The following is a 12,538-nucleotide window of genomic DNA, read 5'->3' as shown; positions in this document are numbered from 1 at the left end:
TACTGTCTATATGTTAATTATAGTTAGTAGCTTCTAAATGTTGCCTAGTTCTCTGTGGTATGTGTTTGCTGTGTTTTATTATCTGCTTTTCCTATGATGGACTCCTTTATCAACACAAATTCTATTGTTATAGACATCTTTGTACATGTCCTGTAAAGGAACTGTGTGAGAATTTCTTTGAGATGTGTGCTCAGCAGTGGGATTGCCACTTACGTAGAGTATGCAAGCCTTTAAGTATTAAACTTCTAGCATGATTTCCAGAAATACTGTACTCAATGCAAGAAGATGGATTCATCTTCATGTCTGCCAACAATTGGCACCATCCAGCTTCATAGTGTTTTTGTTTTTATTTTTAAATCAGTCTAAGAGGTATGGACTCATTTTGTCTTATTTGTATTTTATGATTTCTAATGAGTTTTTAGCTTTTCTTCATAATGCTTGAACCTTTTTCGTTGCCCATTGGTACCCTTTTTCCATTTTCTTGTTGGGATTGCAGGGTTTTTTTAATGCTTTGCAAAAGTCTTTGTATTCCAAATGTTATTCCCTTGTCAGTTTTTAGACATTCTAAATAATGTGTCATTTCTACTAATTTATCCGTGGAGTCCTCTGGTAAACAGTTAAGTTTTATTTTAGTAAAATATTTTGCCTTAGGGCTTGTGCTTTTGAAACTTTAAGAAGTCCCTCCTGGTTTCTGCTACATTTTGTATTGAATAGTTTTACCTTTTACATTTAGGTCTTAAATCCCTTTAGAGTCTACCTTTGTATTTGTTGTACGTAGGCTTCCAATTCCTTTTTTTTCTGCCTCATTTTTTAATGAGCTAGGTTTATTTATTTATTTATTTATTTTGGGTCCTCCTCCAGTGACATGAGCTAGTTTTTTTTTTTTTTTTTTTAACACTATTCACTAATCAATCCATTCTTCCCCCATTTAGGTGTACCACCTACCTTCATTGTATATCAAGTGGTAAACACCTGTGTTTGTCTTTGAGCAGCACTCTTCTGTTTTATTGGTCTTTGTCTCTTGTCATTGTCACACTTAATTACTATGACTTTGTAGTTGTCTTAATATTTGTCAGGGCAGGTTGCATCCTTTCATACTTCTCCCCCAAACACAGTCATCCACATTTTTGACAGTTAAGTTTACCAGGGTTGTCAACAAGCAAAAAAACCTTAAAACGTTGATAGGAATTATATTGCATTTGTAGATTTACAGAATTATATCTTTTAATATTGTCTCATCCACATACTTCTAACTATTCAGGTCACATTCTGTGTCTTTAGTTTCAAAGCAATCCTCATAGAGTCTGTTGGTTAAGTTAATTTCTGTATATTTTGTGTGGCTGTTGTGAATAGCATCTTTTTTGTATTTTCTGTTTGGCTGTTCTTGATTTACAGAGGATTGCTATTTTTTTTTTTTAAGTTGCTCTTGTATCCAGTAACTTTGCTAAATTTATTGTAGTAATGTGTTCTGTTTTGCTGCCCTAGTCACATGATTTTATCTGCAAATAATGGCAGTTTTAGCTCTGTTCTTCCACATTACATTATACCACATACTTTTCTTTACAACATTACCAGGACTTTCACTACTGTGTTAAACATTAGTATTCTTTGTCTTATTTCTATTCATACTGGGAATGAATATAAAATCTCCATTAAATTCAGTGCCTATTTACTGTTTTTTAATCTGACCTTTGTTTTTTTTAACTGTATCAATTAAGATGCTCTATTGAACTTTTCCCTTCAATATATTAAGTAAATAGTAAATACATGTTTTGGAAATACTTATTTTGGATATCAAACTAGCCTTGCATTCCTGTAGTAAATTGAATCATGATGTGTTATTGTTACATTGTTGAGTAATTGAATTTTACATTTCTTACTTGTTAGTGAAATGAGCTTGTGTTGTGTGCATGCATGTATGTATGTGCATAAAGAAAGTTTCAGGAAGTGGTGATATTTAACTGGTTTTTGGAGTCAAGATTTCAATTGCCTAAGGAATGGAGCTGCTTTTTAAATTTTTCCTGTTTCCTGAAACAACTTGTATAAGATAGGAATTAGCTGTTCTTAGGGTAGAACTCTTCTAAAAATTTACTTTGGGCCTTTGGAGTTGGGGAAGTAGAGGTCCAGGGGAGTTTTGGAGGATTTTTTTTTTTTTTTTTTTTTTGAAACATACTAATTTATTCAAGTTCTCTCATCAGTTTTGGAGTTTCATATTTTAAACATGTACACATTTAGGTTTAAAATTGATTAGTACATGGTTTACAATAGTTTTAAAAATCTGGTTTTCATATTCTGTATTTTGCATCTTAATTCTGCTGGTTGTCTTGATCTTATTAAGTTTTTAGAATATTAATTTTGCTTTTGGTTTTCCTTTTCCATACTGTCTTTTGTTATTGTTGCTGTCTGATTTCTGGCATTAATGTTATCTCTTTTTCAGGTTTGCTCTATGTTACTCTTTCCAGTTTTTTAAATTGAATGCTTAATTCATTTGATTTTTATTTTTTAATTTGTGTTTTTTATGGCCTTAATACTCTTACTTTTGTAAACGTTGAGTGTGAAGATCTGTATGCTGAAATTAATAGCTCAAGCTTATTGTATTGTTCAGCTTCTCTTTATTTCTGCTTATTGGTTGTCTGTTTGACCTGACAGTTTTTTCTGTCATTTGTAGACTGAAATATTTTGAAGCCATATTAGGTGTATGATATTTGTGATGAACATTTCTTGTTCTCTTGTTTCATTTTACTGATATGTGTCTTCCTTTGTGTTTTATAATGTTTTGGGGGGTCATAATTTTTATTTGTCTGATATTACAATAATGACCCCCAGCTTTTATGACAAGGCCTCACTCTGTGATCCACTCTGGAGTATAGTGGCACACTCATGGCTCACTGTGATCCTCCCACCTCAGCCTCCCAAGTAGCTGGGACCCACAGGTACATATCATCATGCCTGGCTGTTATTTTTGTAGAGATGGGGGTCTCCCTATGTTGCCCAGACTGGTCTCGAACTCTTGGGCCCACCTTGGTCTTCCAAAGTGCTGGGAATACAGGCATAAGCCATCACCCCCAGCCTCTTTTTTTTTTTTTAAACTTTTAACCTAGTATGTCTTTTTTTTCCATCTTTTCATCTTCGTGTCTTCCTCTAGTATCAGTGTTTGCTGCTTTTATTTTTTGGATACAGTGTCTCGCTTTGTCATCCAGGCTGGAGTGCCATGGCACAATGACGGCTCACTGCAGCCTCATCCTTCGGCTCAAGCGATTCTCCTGCCTCAGCCTCCCAAGTAGCTGGGACTATAGGCATGCACAACCATGCCTGGCTAATTTTTGTATTTTTGTAGAGATGGGGTTTTGCCATGTTGCCTGGGCTGGTCTTGAACTCCCGAGTTAAAGCAATTCACCTGCCTCGGCTTCCCAGAGTGCTGGGATTACAGGCATGAGCCACCACACTCGGCCTCAATGTTTGCTTCTTTATTATTAGTAAGTCTAACTTTGCATTTCTTAGAAGTTGTATTGTTTTTGGATTTATTGCTGCCATCTTTCTCTATTTTTTAATTTATTTTACTTTGGGTCTTCTTTTCTGCTTCCCATTGGATAGATAAAGTCGCTTTCTGGTTCCAAAGTTAATGGCATTGATTTTTGTTACTATGGTAGTGGCTTATAACCTAATATCTAAGTTTATTTACCCCTGTTGATTTCTTAAATTTACCAATATTTATATTGTTTATAAATGTGCTTTCTCTGGCCCTCTATTTTTCCCTTCAAGGCAAGAAATTTACCAAGATATTTGACCACACCCATACCTTAAATAGAATCTGCTGGATTTTTAAAAAAATTTCCTCAAAAGTTGCTTTTAGTAATATATAGTGAATATCTGTGGCAAACCTGAAGCCTGGTATACCTGATATAATTTTTGTCCTGCTTTTATGTCTGAATAATAGTTTGGCTATGAAATAGTAAATTCAGAGTTCTTAAAAACTACAATTTATTTTTTTCTTTATTTCAGTGTTTCTTTTAATGCCTGTTGTTAGTCTGATTCCTTTTTCTTTGTAGGTTATCTTTCTCACTGGACACCTTTAGAATTTTCTTTTGTCTGTGATATTCATAAATCTCATTAACATTTCTAGGAAGCAGAGTAAGGATTTTTATATTGCTTTAATGCTGAGAAATGTATCATTCTCATATGTGAAGAGATAGTACCCCCTTCTCTGTCAGCTGTTGCTACTTTTGTCATCCGTATCTCAGAGCTTTTCTATTTTCCATCTGTCTTTCATGCTGCCTTCTGGTAGAACTTTTCAACATCATGGACTTTATCTTCAGTTGAATCTATCCTGTTTCTCTTGTTTGTTGCCTATTTTAGTTATTGTATTTTTCATACTTAACATTCCCACTCTGTTGTAGATTTCTTGGTCTTGTTGCATGTTGTTAATCTTCCTCATCTCTAAGTATATTTACATTCTTGTTTAAATTCTCTAATTATGCTGCTTCAGATGATAATCATTTCACTCTTTCATAGAAATTGTACCCTTGAAGTATCTAGTTATTCTTTGAGCTCCAGCACATTAGGCAAATACCAGTTACCCTAATAATGAATATTTGGGGAGAAATGAAGGTCTGTGACAAGGAGAAGGGCGCAGGGTAAGCCTAAGTAGTAGAGCACTATTTGCCTTAGACTGAAAGTTTGCTGCCAGTCCAGGCAATTTTTATGGTGTGGTTTGTAGGGTGGGGGACTAGTCTCCTTTGGTTGTCAATTCATCATTCCTAGATTGGATCAAATACATGTTTGAAGGCTTTGAACCAGTGCAGCTTTCATCAACCCTGGCATTGGGCTCTTGTGAAGGGTGAAGATGACAGACAATGATTGTTGCAAGGCAGGAGCAGAACTTAAAAAGCTTTCTTGCGGAACTGCTATCTTCCAGCCTGTCCGCACTGCTACCTACTGTGGCTATTCCCTCCCTAAGTTGTTGGTTACCCTGTACAGTTAAACACAACCTCCAGTCTTACCTGAAATTGCTTATGGTGTGTGTGTGCCTCAGTAGTTGCTTCATTCTTGTTCTGAAGTTTCTGGGATTAGCTTTTTGGGGGAGCAAGAAAAGCCAGAAGCCCATGCTAGTTCACCACCTTGGCAGAATAGTGCTTTTTACTTAAAATTAACAGAAATAAAAAGTTGATATCTTCAAGTGTTTGTTTTTTATTTCTAATAATCTTAAGTAAACTGGTGGCTAAGTAAGTGAATTATTTGTTTTACAGAAGTTTGTGGCAGGAAAGTTTAACCTGGATTTTGTATCTGTTGCACAGATTCTCTGAAGTTATTTAAATTTTAAGTGTGAACATTTATTGTTAGAGAGGTTTTTTAATCATTCTTTAGGAGACTTATAACCTAGTGTGTATAACCTTTTAAAAATCAGTGAGTGCCCCCTGTTCACATTAGCAGACATGGAATCAACCTAAATGCCCATCAATGACAGATCTGATACAGAAAATGTATACACCACGTAATACTATGCAGCTATACAAAGAACGAGATCATGGCTTTTGTGGGAACGTGGATGGGGCTAGAGGCTATTATCCTTAACAAACTAACACATGAACAGAGAACCAAATATCGCACGTTCTTACTTACCAGTAGGAGCTAAACGATGAGAACTCATGAACACAAGGAAACAACAGACACTGGGGTTACTTGAGGGTGGAGTGTGGGAGGAGGGAGAGGAGCAGAAAATTAAGTATTGGGTACTGGGCTTAATACTTGGGTGATAAAATAATCTGTATAGCAAACCTTCACATATACCCCTAAACCTAAAATAAAATTTTAACAAAATAGTGCTTCACAGTTCATTGTATGGTGTATGAATTTTATCTCATCAAAGCTGTTATTTATTTTTGAGACAGGGTCTCATTCTGTCAGCCAGGCTGGAGTACAGTGGTGGTGCAATCTTGCTCAATTCAGCCTCGACATCCCAGGCTCAGGTGATGCTCTCATCTTAGCCTTCCAAGTGGCTGGGACCACAGGCATGCACCACCACACCCAGCTAATTTTTGTATTTTTTGTAAGGACAGAGTTTTGCCATGTTGCCCAGGCTGGTCTTGAGCTTTTGGGCTAAAGGAATCCACCTGCCTCAGCTTCCCAAGGTGCTGGGACTACAGTTGTGAGCCATAGCACCTGGCCTAAAGCTGTTATTTTAAAAATACATGTCTCCTCTTTATAGTATGTTACACTTGTATTTAATAATGTAATTACTAATTCCTAATTAAATATGGAGACTAAAATAAAATAATGGTGTGTGGAATCTTGTCCTTTTTCCTGATATGCCTATTCTCCCTTCCTTTTTCCTAATAACTTGTATGGGTGAGATATATGTAAAAGAAAAATCCAAATAATCATTGTTCTCAGAATTAAGATGGTCTGTCCATGACTTCAGCAATGACAAGTCCAACACTTAACTTGGGTAAATATTTAGGGTTGACAATATGATTTACATTTTGTTTATCAATTTACCTAGTTACATTTCTACTTTTGAAATATAGCCAGTGGGTCAATATATTTGTATCTATTTGATTTTTATTTACTTTGAATCTACCTTCTGCTTCAGATGAAAAACCTGTCATTAACTCCAATGCTTCAGTTTCAGTATGACGAAAGAAGTGTGACTTCCATTTTACTATGATGCTATATAACTGATTTCTAACCTTTCAGCCTGCCTAGGGTAGTTAAAAGACGAGTGAATGCTCTCAAAAACCTGCAAGTTAAATGTGCACAGATAGAAGCCAAATTCTATGAGGAAGTTCACGATCTTGAAAGGAAGTATGCTGTTCTCTATCAGCCTCTATTTGATAAGGTAATGCTTTCTCCTACTTTGTTTAATTTATCTAACATTCTAGAAGACGAATTCTGGAAATATAAGCAGACTTGGAAGAGGTTAGTCTTTAGAACTCTCATTGAAATTGTTATTAGAGGCAGCACTTGGAGGAACTATCAATAATAGCAGTTAAAGTTGTGGTATGCATTTGTTAAATTTATAAGACTTCTTAGTGAGAAACCACTGGTTTTAGCTTGGATGCCAGTGTTTTTATACAGCCTTTTTTTTTTTTAATCATTTTAGCGATTTGAAATTATTAATGCAATTTATGAACCTACGGAAGAAGAATGTGAATGGAAACCAGATGAAGAAGATGAGATTTCGGTTAGTACCAACTTTATTTTAGTATGTTTTTTAGATGATAAAATCTTAGGACTTGTCAGAAATGTTAGCATTTAATGATGGAGTACAATATTATATAACCAGTTGTATTTTTTTCACTTTTTCATTTTACATCTTTATTACACATTTTTCTAATAATTTATTTTTAAAAAACAGTCATTCAAGATTGTAATTTGCATGGCAATAAGCAGTGGTTTCATGGGTTCTAAGTTTCTTAAGTGTCCACAGCAGTTTAAAACACCACAAGTCTTATTTCCAATTTGCAGCACCTGACTTAAAGTTTAAATTCATCTGATGCATCATTAAAACTGTCATTTTCTCTTGTGAAAAAACATTTCAATTGCTATTTCCAGGACTATATATTGAACATGGGTGTACATTATTTTTAATTGGTTAGCAGAATTTTACTCATGTAATTTGTATCCAGAATAAGAACCTCTAGCATCTCTGAATGGCCTTCCACTCAGAACGATGATGATAAATGTCTAAAATGTATCTGGGGTGCCCCCACTTGACATTACCAAACATGTTTCCAAATAATCTTAGAAAATATGGTTCTTTAAACATATGCATACCACATCTTTAAACATAAACATACCACAAAGTACACCATCACTTCCTTAACCATTTTCCAATAGTTCATTTATAACATTTGCTATTTTTTATTATAAATCATATTGTGATGAATACTTTCATCCATAAGTTTTATTGCAAGGCTTATTGTTTCTTCTAATGTCTTCTAATTTCAAAGAAGTGGCTTACTGGTTCAAACAGTGCACATACATGGTTTTAAGGCTTTTAGTATACTTTACCAAATAATCTCCAGAATAGCTTGAACAGCTCCTACCAACAGTATGTTATTGTGTCCATAGGGTGGACTTCATAACAACAAAGCAAATTCAACCACAAATCTGTTAGATTCTCACCCATCTCAAAACTATCACATCAAAGAAGCAAGGAGACATATTATTGGTGAGGAAGCCAAATTCAAATTCTTTTAAAAAATCATTCAGCTTTAGATCAGTAAAATAATCAACAAAAATGCTCACCACAAAGTCTACCGGGTTTTTCAAAAAATAAAAACAGAGAAAGAGAAAGGCCAGGCGCAGTGGCTCATGCCTGTAATCCCAGCACTTTGGGAGGCCGAGGTGGGCCAATCACTAGGTCAGGAGTTCGAGACCAGCTTGGCCAACATGGTGAAATCCCGTCTCTACTAAAAATAGAAAATATTAGCTGAGCGTGGAGGCGGGCGCCTCTAATCCCACCTACTCGGGAGGCTGAGGCAGGAGAATCTCTTGAACTCGGGAAGCTGAGGTTGCAGTGAGCCGAGATCACGCCACTGCATTCCAGCCCAGGTGACAGTGTGAGACTCCGTCTCAAAAAAAAAAGTACCAAATAACCAAAATTTTTTATTTGACTAAATTCTATTCATGTATGAGCGTGACAGTCTCTCCTGTTTATTTGACTTTGGCAATAAAAAAAATAAGCACCCTTGTACAGAACAGGGAAAATACCAAGAACGAGGGCAGTCTACAGTTTTACTGTAGAATATATATATATGAAGGCCTCTCTCCCTTTGGCCATATCAACTGTCAGTTCAGGCCATTAACTACGGACAGATTTTCAAATTCACTTCTCCAAGATCTTCGATGCTGTCATCTACTTCTGGCTATTTTTCCTGAGTGACCTTAATTATGTCATCTGTAAAGTCTCCTTGAATGATAATCTCATCCTCCTCTGTTACTGAGGCACCACAGGAGAATTTTTGAGCAAAAAATCTTTGTGTGATTTAAGATCAATTTCAAAAGTTACAAGGCCACAACTCTTGTCACATATTTCTTCTTTGCTCTGGGAATTTTGGCTATAGTAACCTTTTGTGGTACCGTCTTTGTTTTTTGTTTTATTTGACCCCTTCCACCTCTCTTCTGTTTTTTCTTCTCCTCTTCTTCCCCTGCTGTTCCTTGACCCTGACAAATTCCAGCTTCTTGTTTGGGTGAATTTTCCACAGTAAGTTTTGCAAATTCATTTGGAAAATTCTTCTCTAATCATTGTCTACATTTAGCAACGTCAGGCGTATATTCACAGTACTCTATTGGTAATGAACAGACTCCACAATAAAGGACTCAAAGTGGGTAATCAGCATCTAACTTGGCTCTGTTCCTTGGGTCTCCTTTGCAGTCAGCCCCGCTGGAATCAGAAATGTCAGCAGCCATTTCACAAACCCAGGCAGTTGCATAGGCCCCGCCAGCTCCGCTCCCTCCACTATTGACAGCTGAACCGACAAATGCAACTCGTTTCCCCGGCCAGGGCCTCCCTAGAGCATCAGTTGTATTTTTATACCTAGGGAATATTTTTCCTTTTTGTAAGAATGATAATGCAGATGAGCTGTTATTCAACCTGGCACCACCATCTGTACTCAAAAAGTCATTATTTCCTTACATTTTATAGTTTTTTTGTTTAAGAGATAGGGACTTGCTGTGTTGCCCAGGCTGGAGTGCACTGGCATGATCTTGGCTCACTGCAGCTCATTCCTGGGCCCAAGCTATTCTCCCACCTCAGCCTCCCAAGTTGCTAGGACTATCTGAAGCTACCATGCCCAGCTTAATCTACATTTTTTTGTAGAGGCAGAGTCTTCTTGCTTAGGCTGGTCTTGGACTCCTGGCTTCAAGCGGTCTTTGCACCTCAGCCTCCCAAACTGTTGGGTTTATGGGCTTGAACCATTGAGCCACTGTGCCCAGCCTATTTTTATAGTTTTTTTGAGTCTCTGTTGCCCAGGCTGGAGTACAGTCTCGGCTCATTGCAACCTCCACCTCCTGGGTTCAAGCAATTCTTCTGCCTCCTCCTCCCAGTAACTGGATAACAGGCACGCGCCACCATGCCTGAGTAATTTTTTGTGCTTTTAGTAGAGATGGGGTTTCGCCATGTTGGCCAGGCTGGTCTCCAACTCCTGACCTTAAGTGATCCGCCCACCTCACTTCCCAAAGCGCTGGGATTACAAGCGTGAGCCACTGCGCCTGGCTTACAGTTTTTAGTTTGTAGATTCATCATATACTTTTTTTTTTTTGAACTTCATGATAGGCTGAGGATTGTTGCCATTTTCAAGTGAAGACATGGAGGCTTCTAAGTGACTTGCCCACAATGAATAATGGCAGAGCTGTGACACACATTCAGTGCTGTGTTAAGTGATCTGCCTCTTTAGCATTGCTATTTTATGTTGTTTGGTAAAGAGAATATAATGTTTTGATTAAGAACACCATGGGGTGAGGCATTGGACCAAGTTAGTATTTCTGTTGCTTTTCTTGTTTATTATGCTTAAGTCTTCATTTTTAATTAGTTTTTAAATTTTTTTTTTTTTTTTTTTTTTTTTTACTAAAATGGTTTTTCCTACACATCTTGGTCACCTTAGTGGTTCTCTTTGGAGGGGTGTGGTAGCAGTAATTTTGATGGGATTAAGGTTTGTTATGGGTAACGGCGGTGTTTACACAGATAGACTAGAACTTTGAAGGTAATATCTGGTGACTGCTTTTTGGTTTTTATACCTTTGCTACTTTATCATGAGGTCTAATCTATGTATTAAATAATGTTTGCTGTCACTTAATCAAGGAGGAATTGAAAGAAAAGGCGAAGATTGAAGATGAGAAAAAGGATGAAGAAAAAGAAGACCCCAAAGGAATTCCTGAATTTTGGTTAACTGTTTTTAAGAATGTTGACTTGCTCAGTGATATGGTTCAGGTAATTTTATTCATAAACGTACCAGTTTACTTCGAAGGGTAAACCTTTGAAGTTTAAATGGCTGTGATCACTGTTCTCTTCAGTGTTGATCTTTCTAGAATGATTGCTTACTTTTGAAATAGCTAATATCTGTAGAAGGGAAATTACAGCTTTGATTAATGTAATCAAATAAATTACAGTTTATTTTAAAAAACGAGATAATGAAATGGTCCCATTGATAATTGCTCATTATCAACTGGTGTTTTCTCATAACCCTGTGCCTTTTGTCTTTACATACTTAGTATGGAAGTATGATGGGAAAGTTAATCTTATAGCTGCAATTATGCAATTCCCTTAACTCTTCCAGGAGAAATTTGCATTTTAAAAGAATACCATAAAGATGTTAAACTCGTTCACAATGGTTACATTTTCTGGCAAACCATAACTCTTGTCACCTTTGGGAAACTGCCTCAAGCATTTCTTGAGTGAGCCCCTACCGTCTACATTGTGGTAGTACATGTTGCCCTGTCTTGTCATTGTTGGAAGTTACATGGAGAAAAAGAAATGATCTTCACACAATTACCGCTTATTACAATTCTACTTTAGCAAAGTAGAACAGGAACGACCAGGAGGAAGGGGACAAGCAGCTGGAAAAGGCAGCAATTACAATCAGGAAACATTTTTAAAGTAGATATGCCTTATTTAGACTTGATTTTGAATTTTTCATCCTATATAATGATTTAGTTGTCTATTTGGACACTTTTTCTCTACCAGTGGCAGTAGAACTACAGTATAAATTAGCTTTAGTATGAGCCATAACCTGGAGAGTTTAAGTCTTAAGGTTCATAATTGCTATACAAAACTACTTTAAAATATATTATGTCTCAGTCAGCTGGTGTTTGTGTAGTAACAGAACACAGTCCTCGAATGCCATGTTATTCATTTTTATTATTTTTTTAATTTGAAGGAACACGATGAACCTATTCTGAAGCACTTGAAGGATATTAAAGTGAAGTTCTCAGATGCTGGCCAGCCTATGGTAAAAGAACTTTGAAATATTTATAATTTTGTAACATGCTTACAGGTAGATAAATAGAAGCTTTTAAAAAGATAACATTCAAGGGTAAGGTTGGTGCTCTTTGTTACAGTGAATAAATATTTGGATGCTGCTAATTGTGAGGCAGTATTTATTCCTTTTCCTCCTTCTGAACATAAACTGTGTTTGAAACACAGACAATCCTTGTTCCTGGATAAGTGGATAAAAATAATGCCAAGGGAACATGAATAAGTACTTTTTCTGCATTAAAAGGCATGAGCTTGGGAATTACACAAAACTGATGTTAGAGGACGCCCACTCCCTAATAAGGAAAGATCAGCCAACAAGCTGTCCACCAAACCACCAGAATTAATGTCAACTAAGGGCAAAACTACTAAGAATATAGGCTGTAGATGCTTAAAGTTGGGCTTTTTCTGTGTCAAGTTCACGTTTAGTCTACTATTTAAAAGCCCGATTCCTCCGGTAATTGGGGAGTAAGGGAGACAACATGGTCACTTTATTCAGGTATGCCTAGCCTGTTGTGTAAACATGTTAATTATTTAATAGTTGTAAATTGAAACTAAGTTTTATTC

The 12,538-nt window shown here is 36.4% G+C and overlaps 1 protein-coding gene and 1 pseudogene across 6 annotated transcripts in view; one reads left to right on the top strand and one right to left on the bottom strand.

The window, feature by feature from the left end:
* Positions 1–12,538, top strand: part of NAP1L1 (nucleosome assembly protein 1 like 1) — a 37,085-nt gene that overhangs the window by 17,733 nt on the left and 6,814 nt on the right. For all 6 annotated transcript variants that reach the window (XM_054443351.2, XM_054443350.2, XM_054443349.2 and 3 more), the window contains 4 exons: positions 6,694–6,835; positions 7,100–7,180; positions 10,802–10,930; positions 11,877–11,948. In XM_054443351.2, coding sequence (XP_054299326.1) covers positions 6,694–6,835; positions 7,100–7,180; positions 10,802–10,930; positions 11,877–11,948 — 424 coding nt within the window. The remainder of the gene's footprint in view (positions 1–6,693; positions 6,836–7,099; positions 7,181–10,801; positions 10,931–11,876; positions 11,949–12,538) is intronic.
* Positions 8,725–9,442, bottom strand: LOC129009794 (density-regulated protein-like; annotated as a pseudogene).

The sequence above is a fragment of the Pongo pygmaeus genome, chromosome 10 (genome assembly GCF_028885625.2).
Source record: "Pongo pygmaeus isolate AG05252 chromosome 10, NHGRI_mPonPyg2-v2.0_pri, whole genome shotgun sequence".
NCBI classification, from domain to species: domain Eukaryota; kingdom Metazoa; phylum Chordata; class Mammalia; order Primates; family Hominidae; genus Pongo; species Pongo pygmaeus.
The sequence above is the reverse complement of the archived record's forward strand: the minus strand, read 5'-3'. Positions and strand labels throughout refer to the sequence as shown.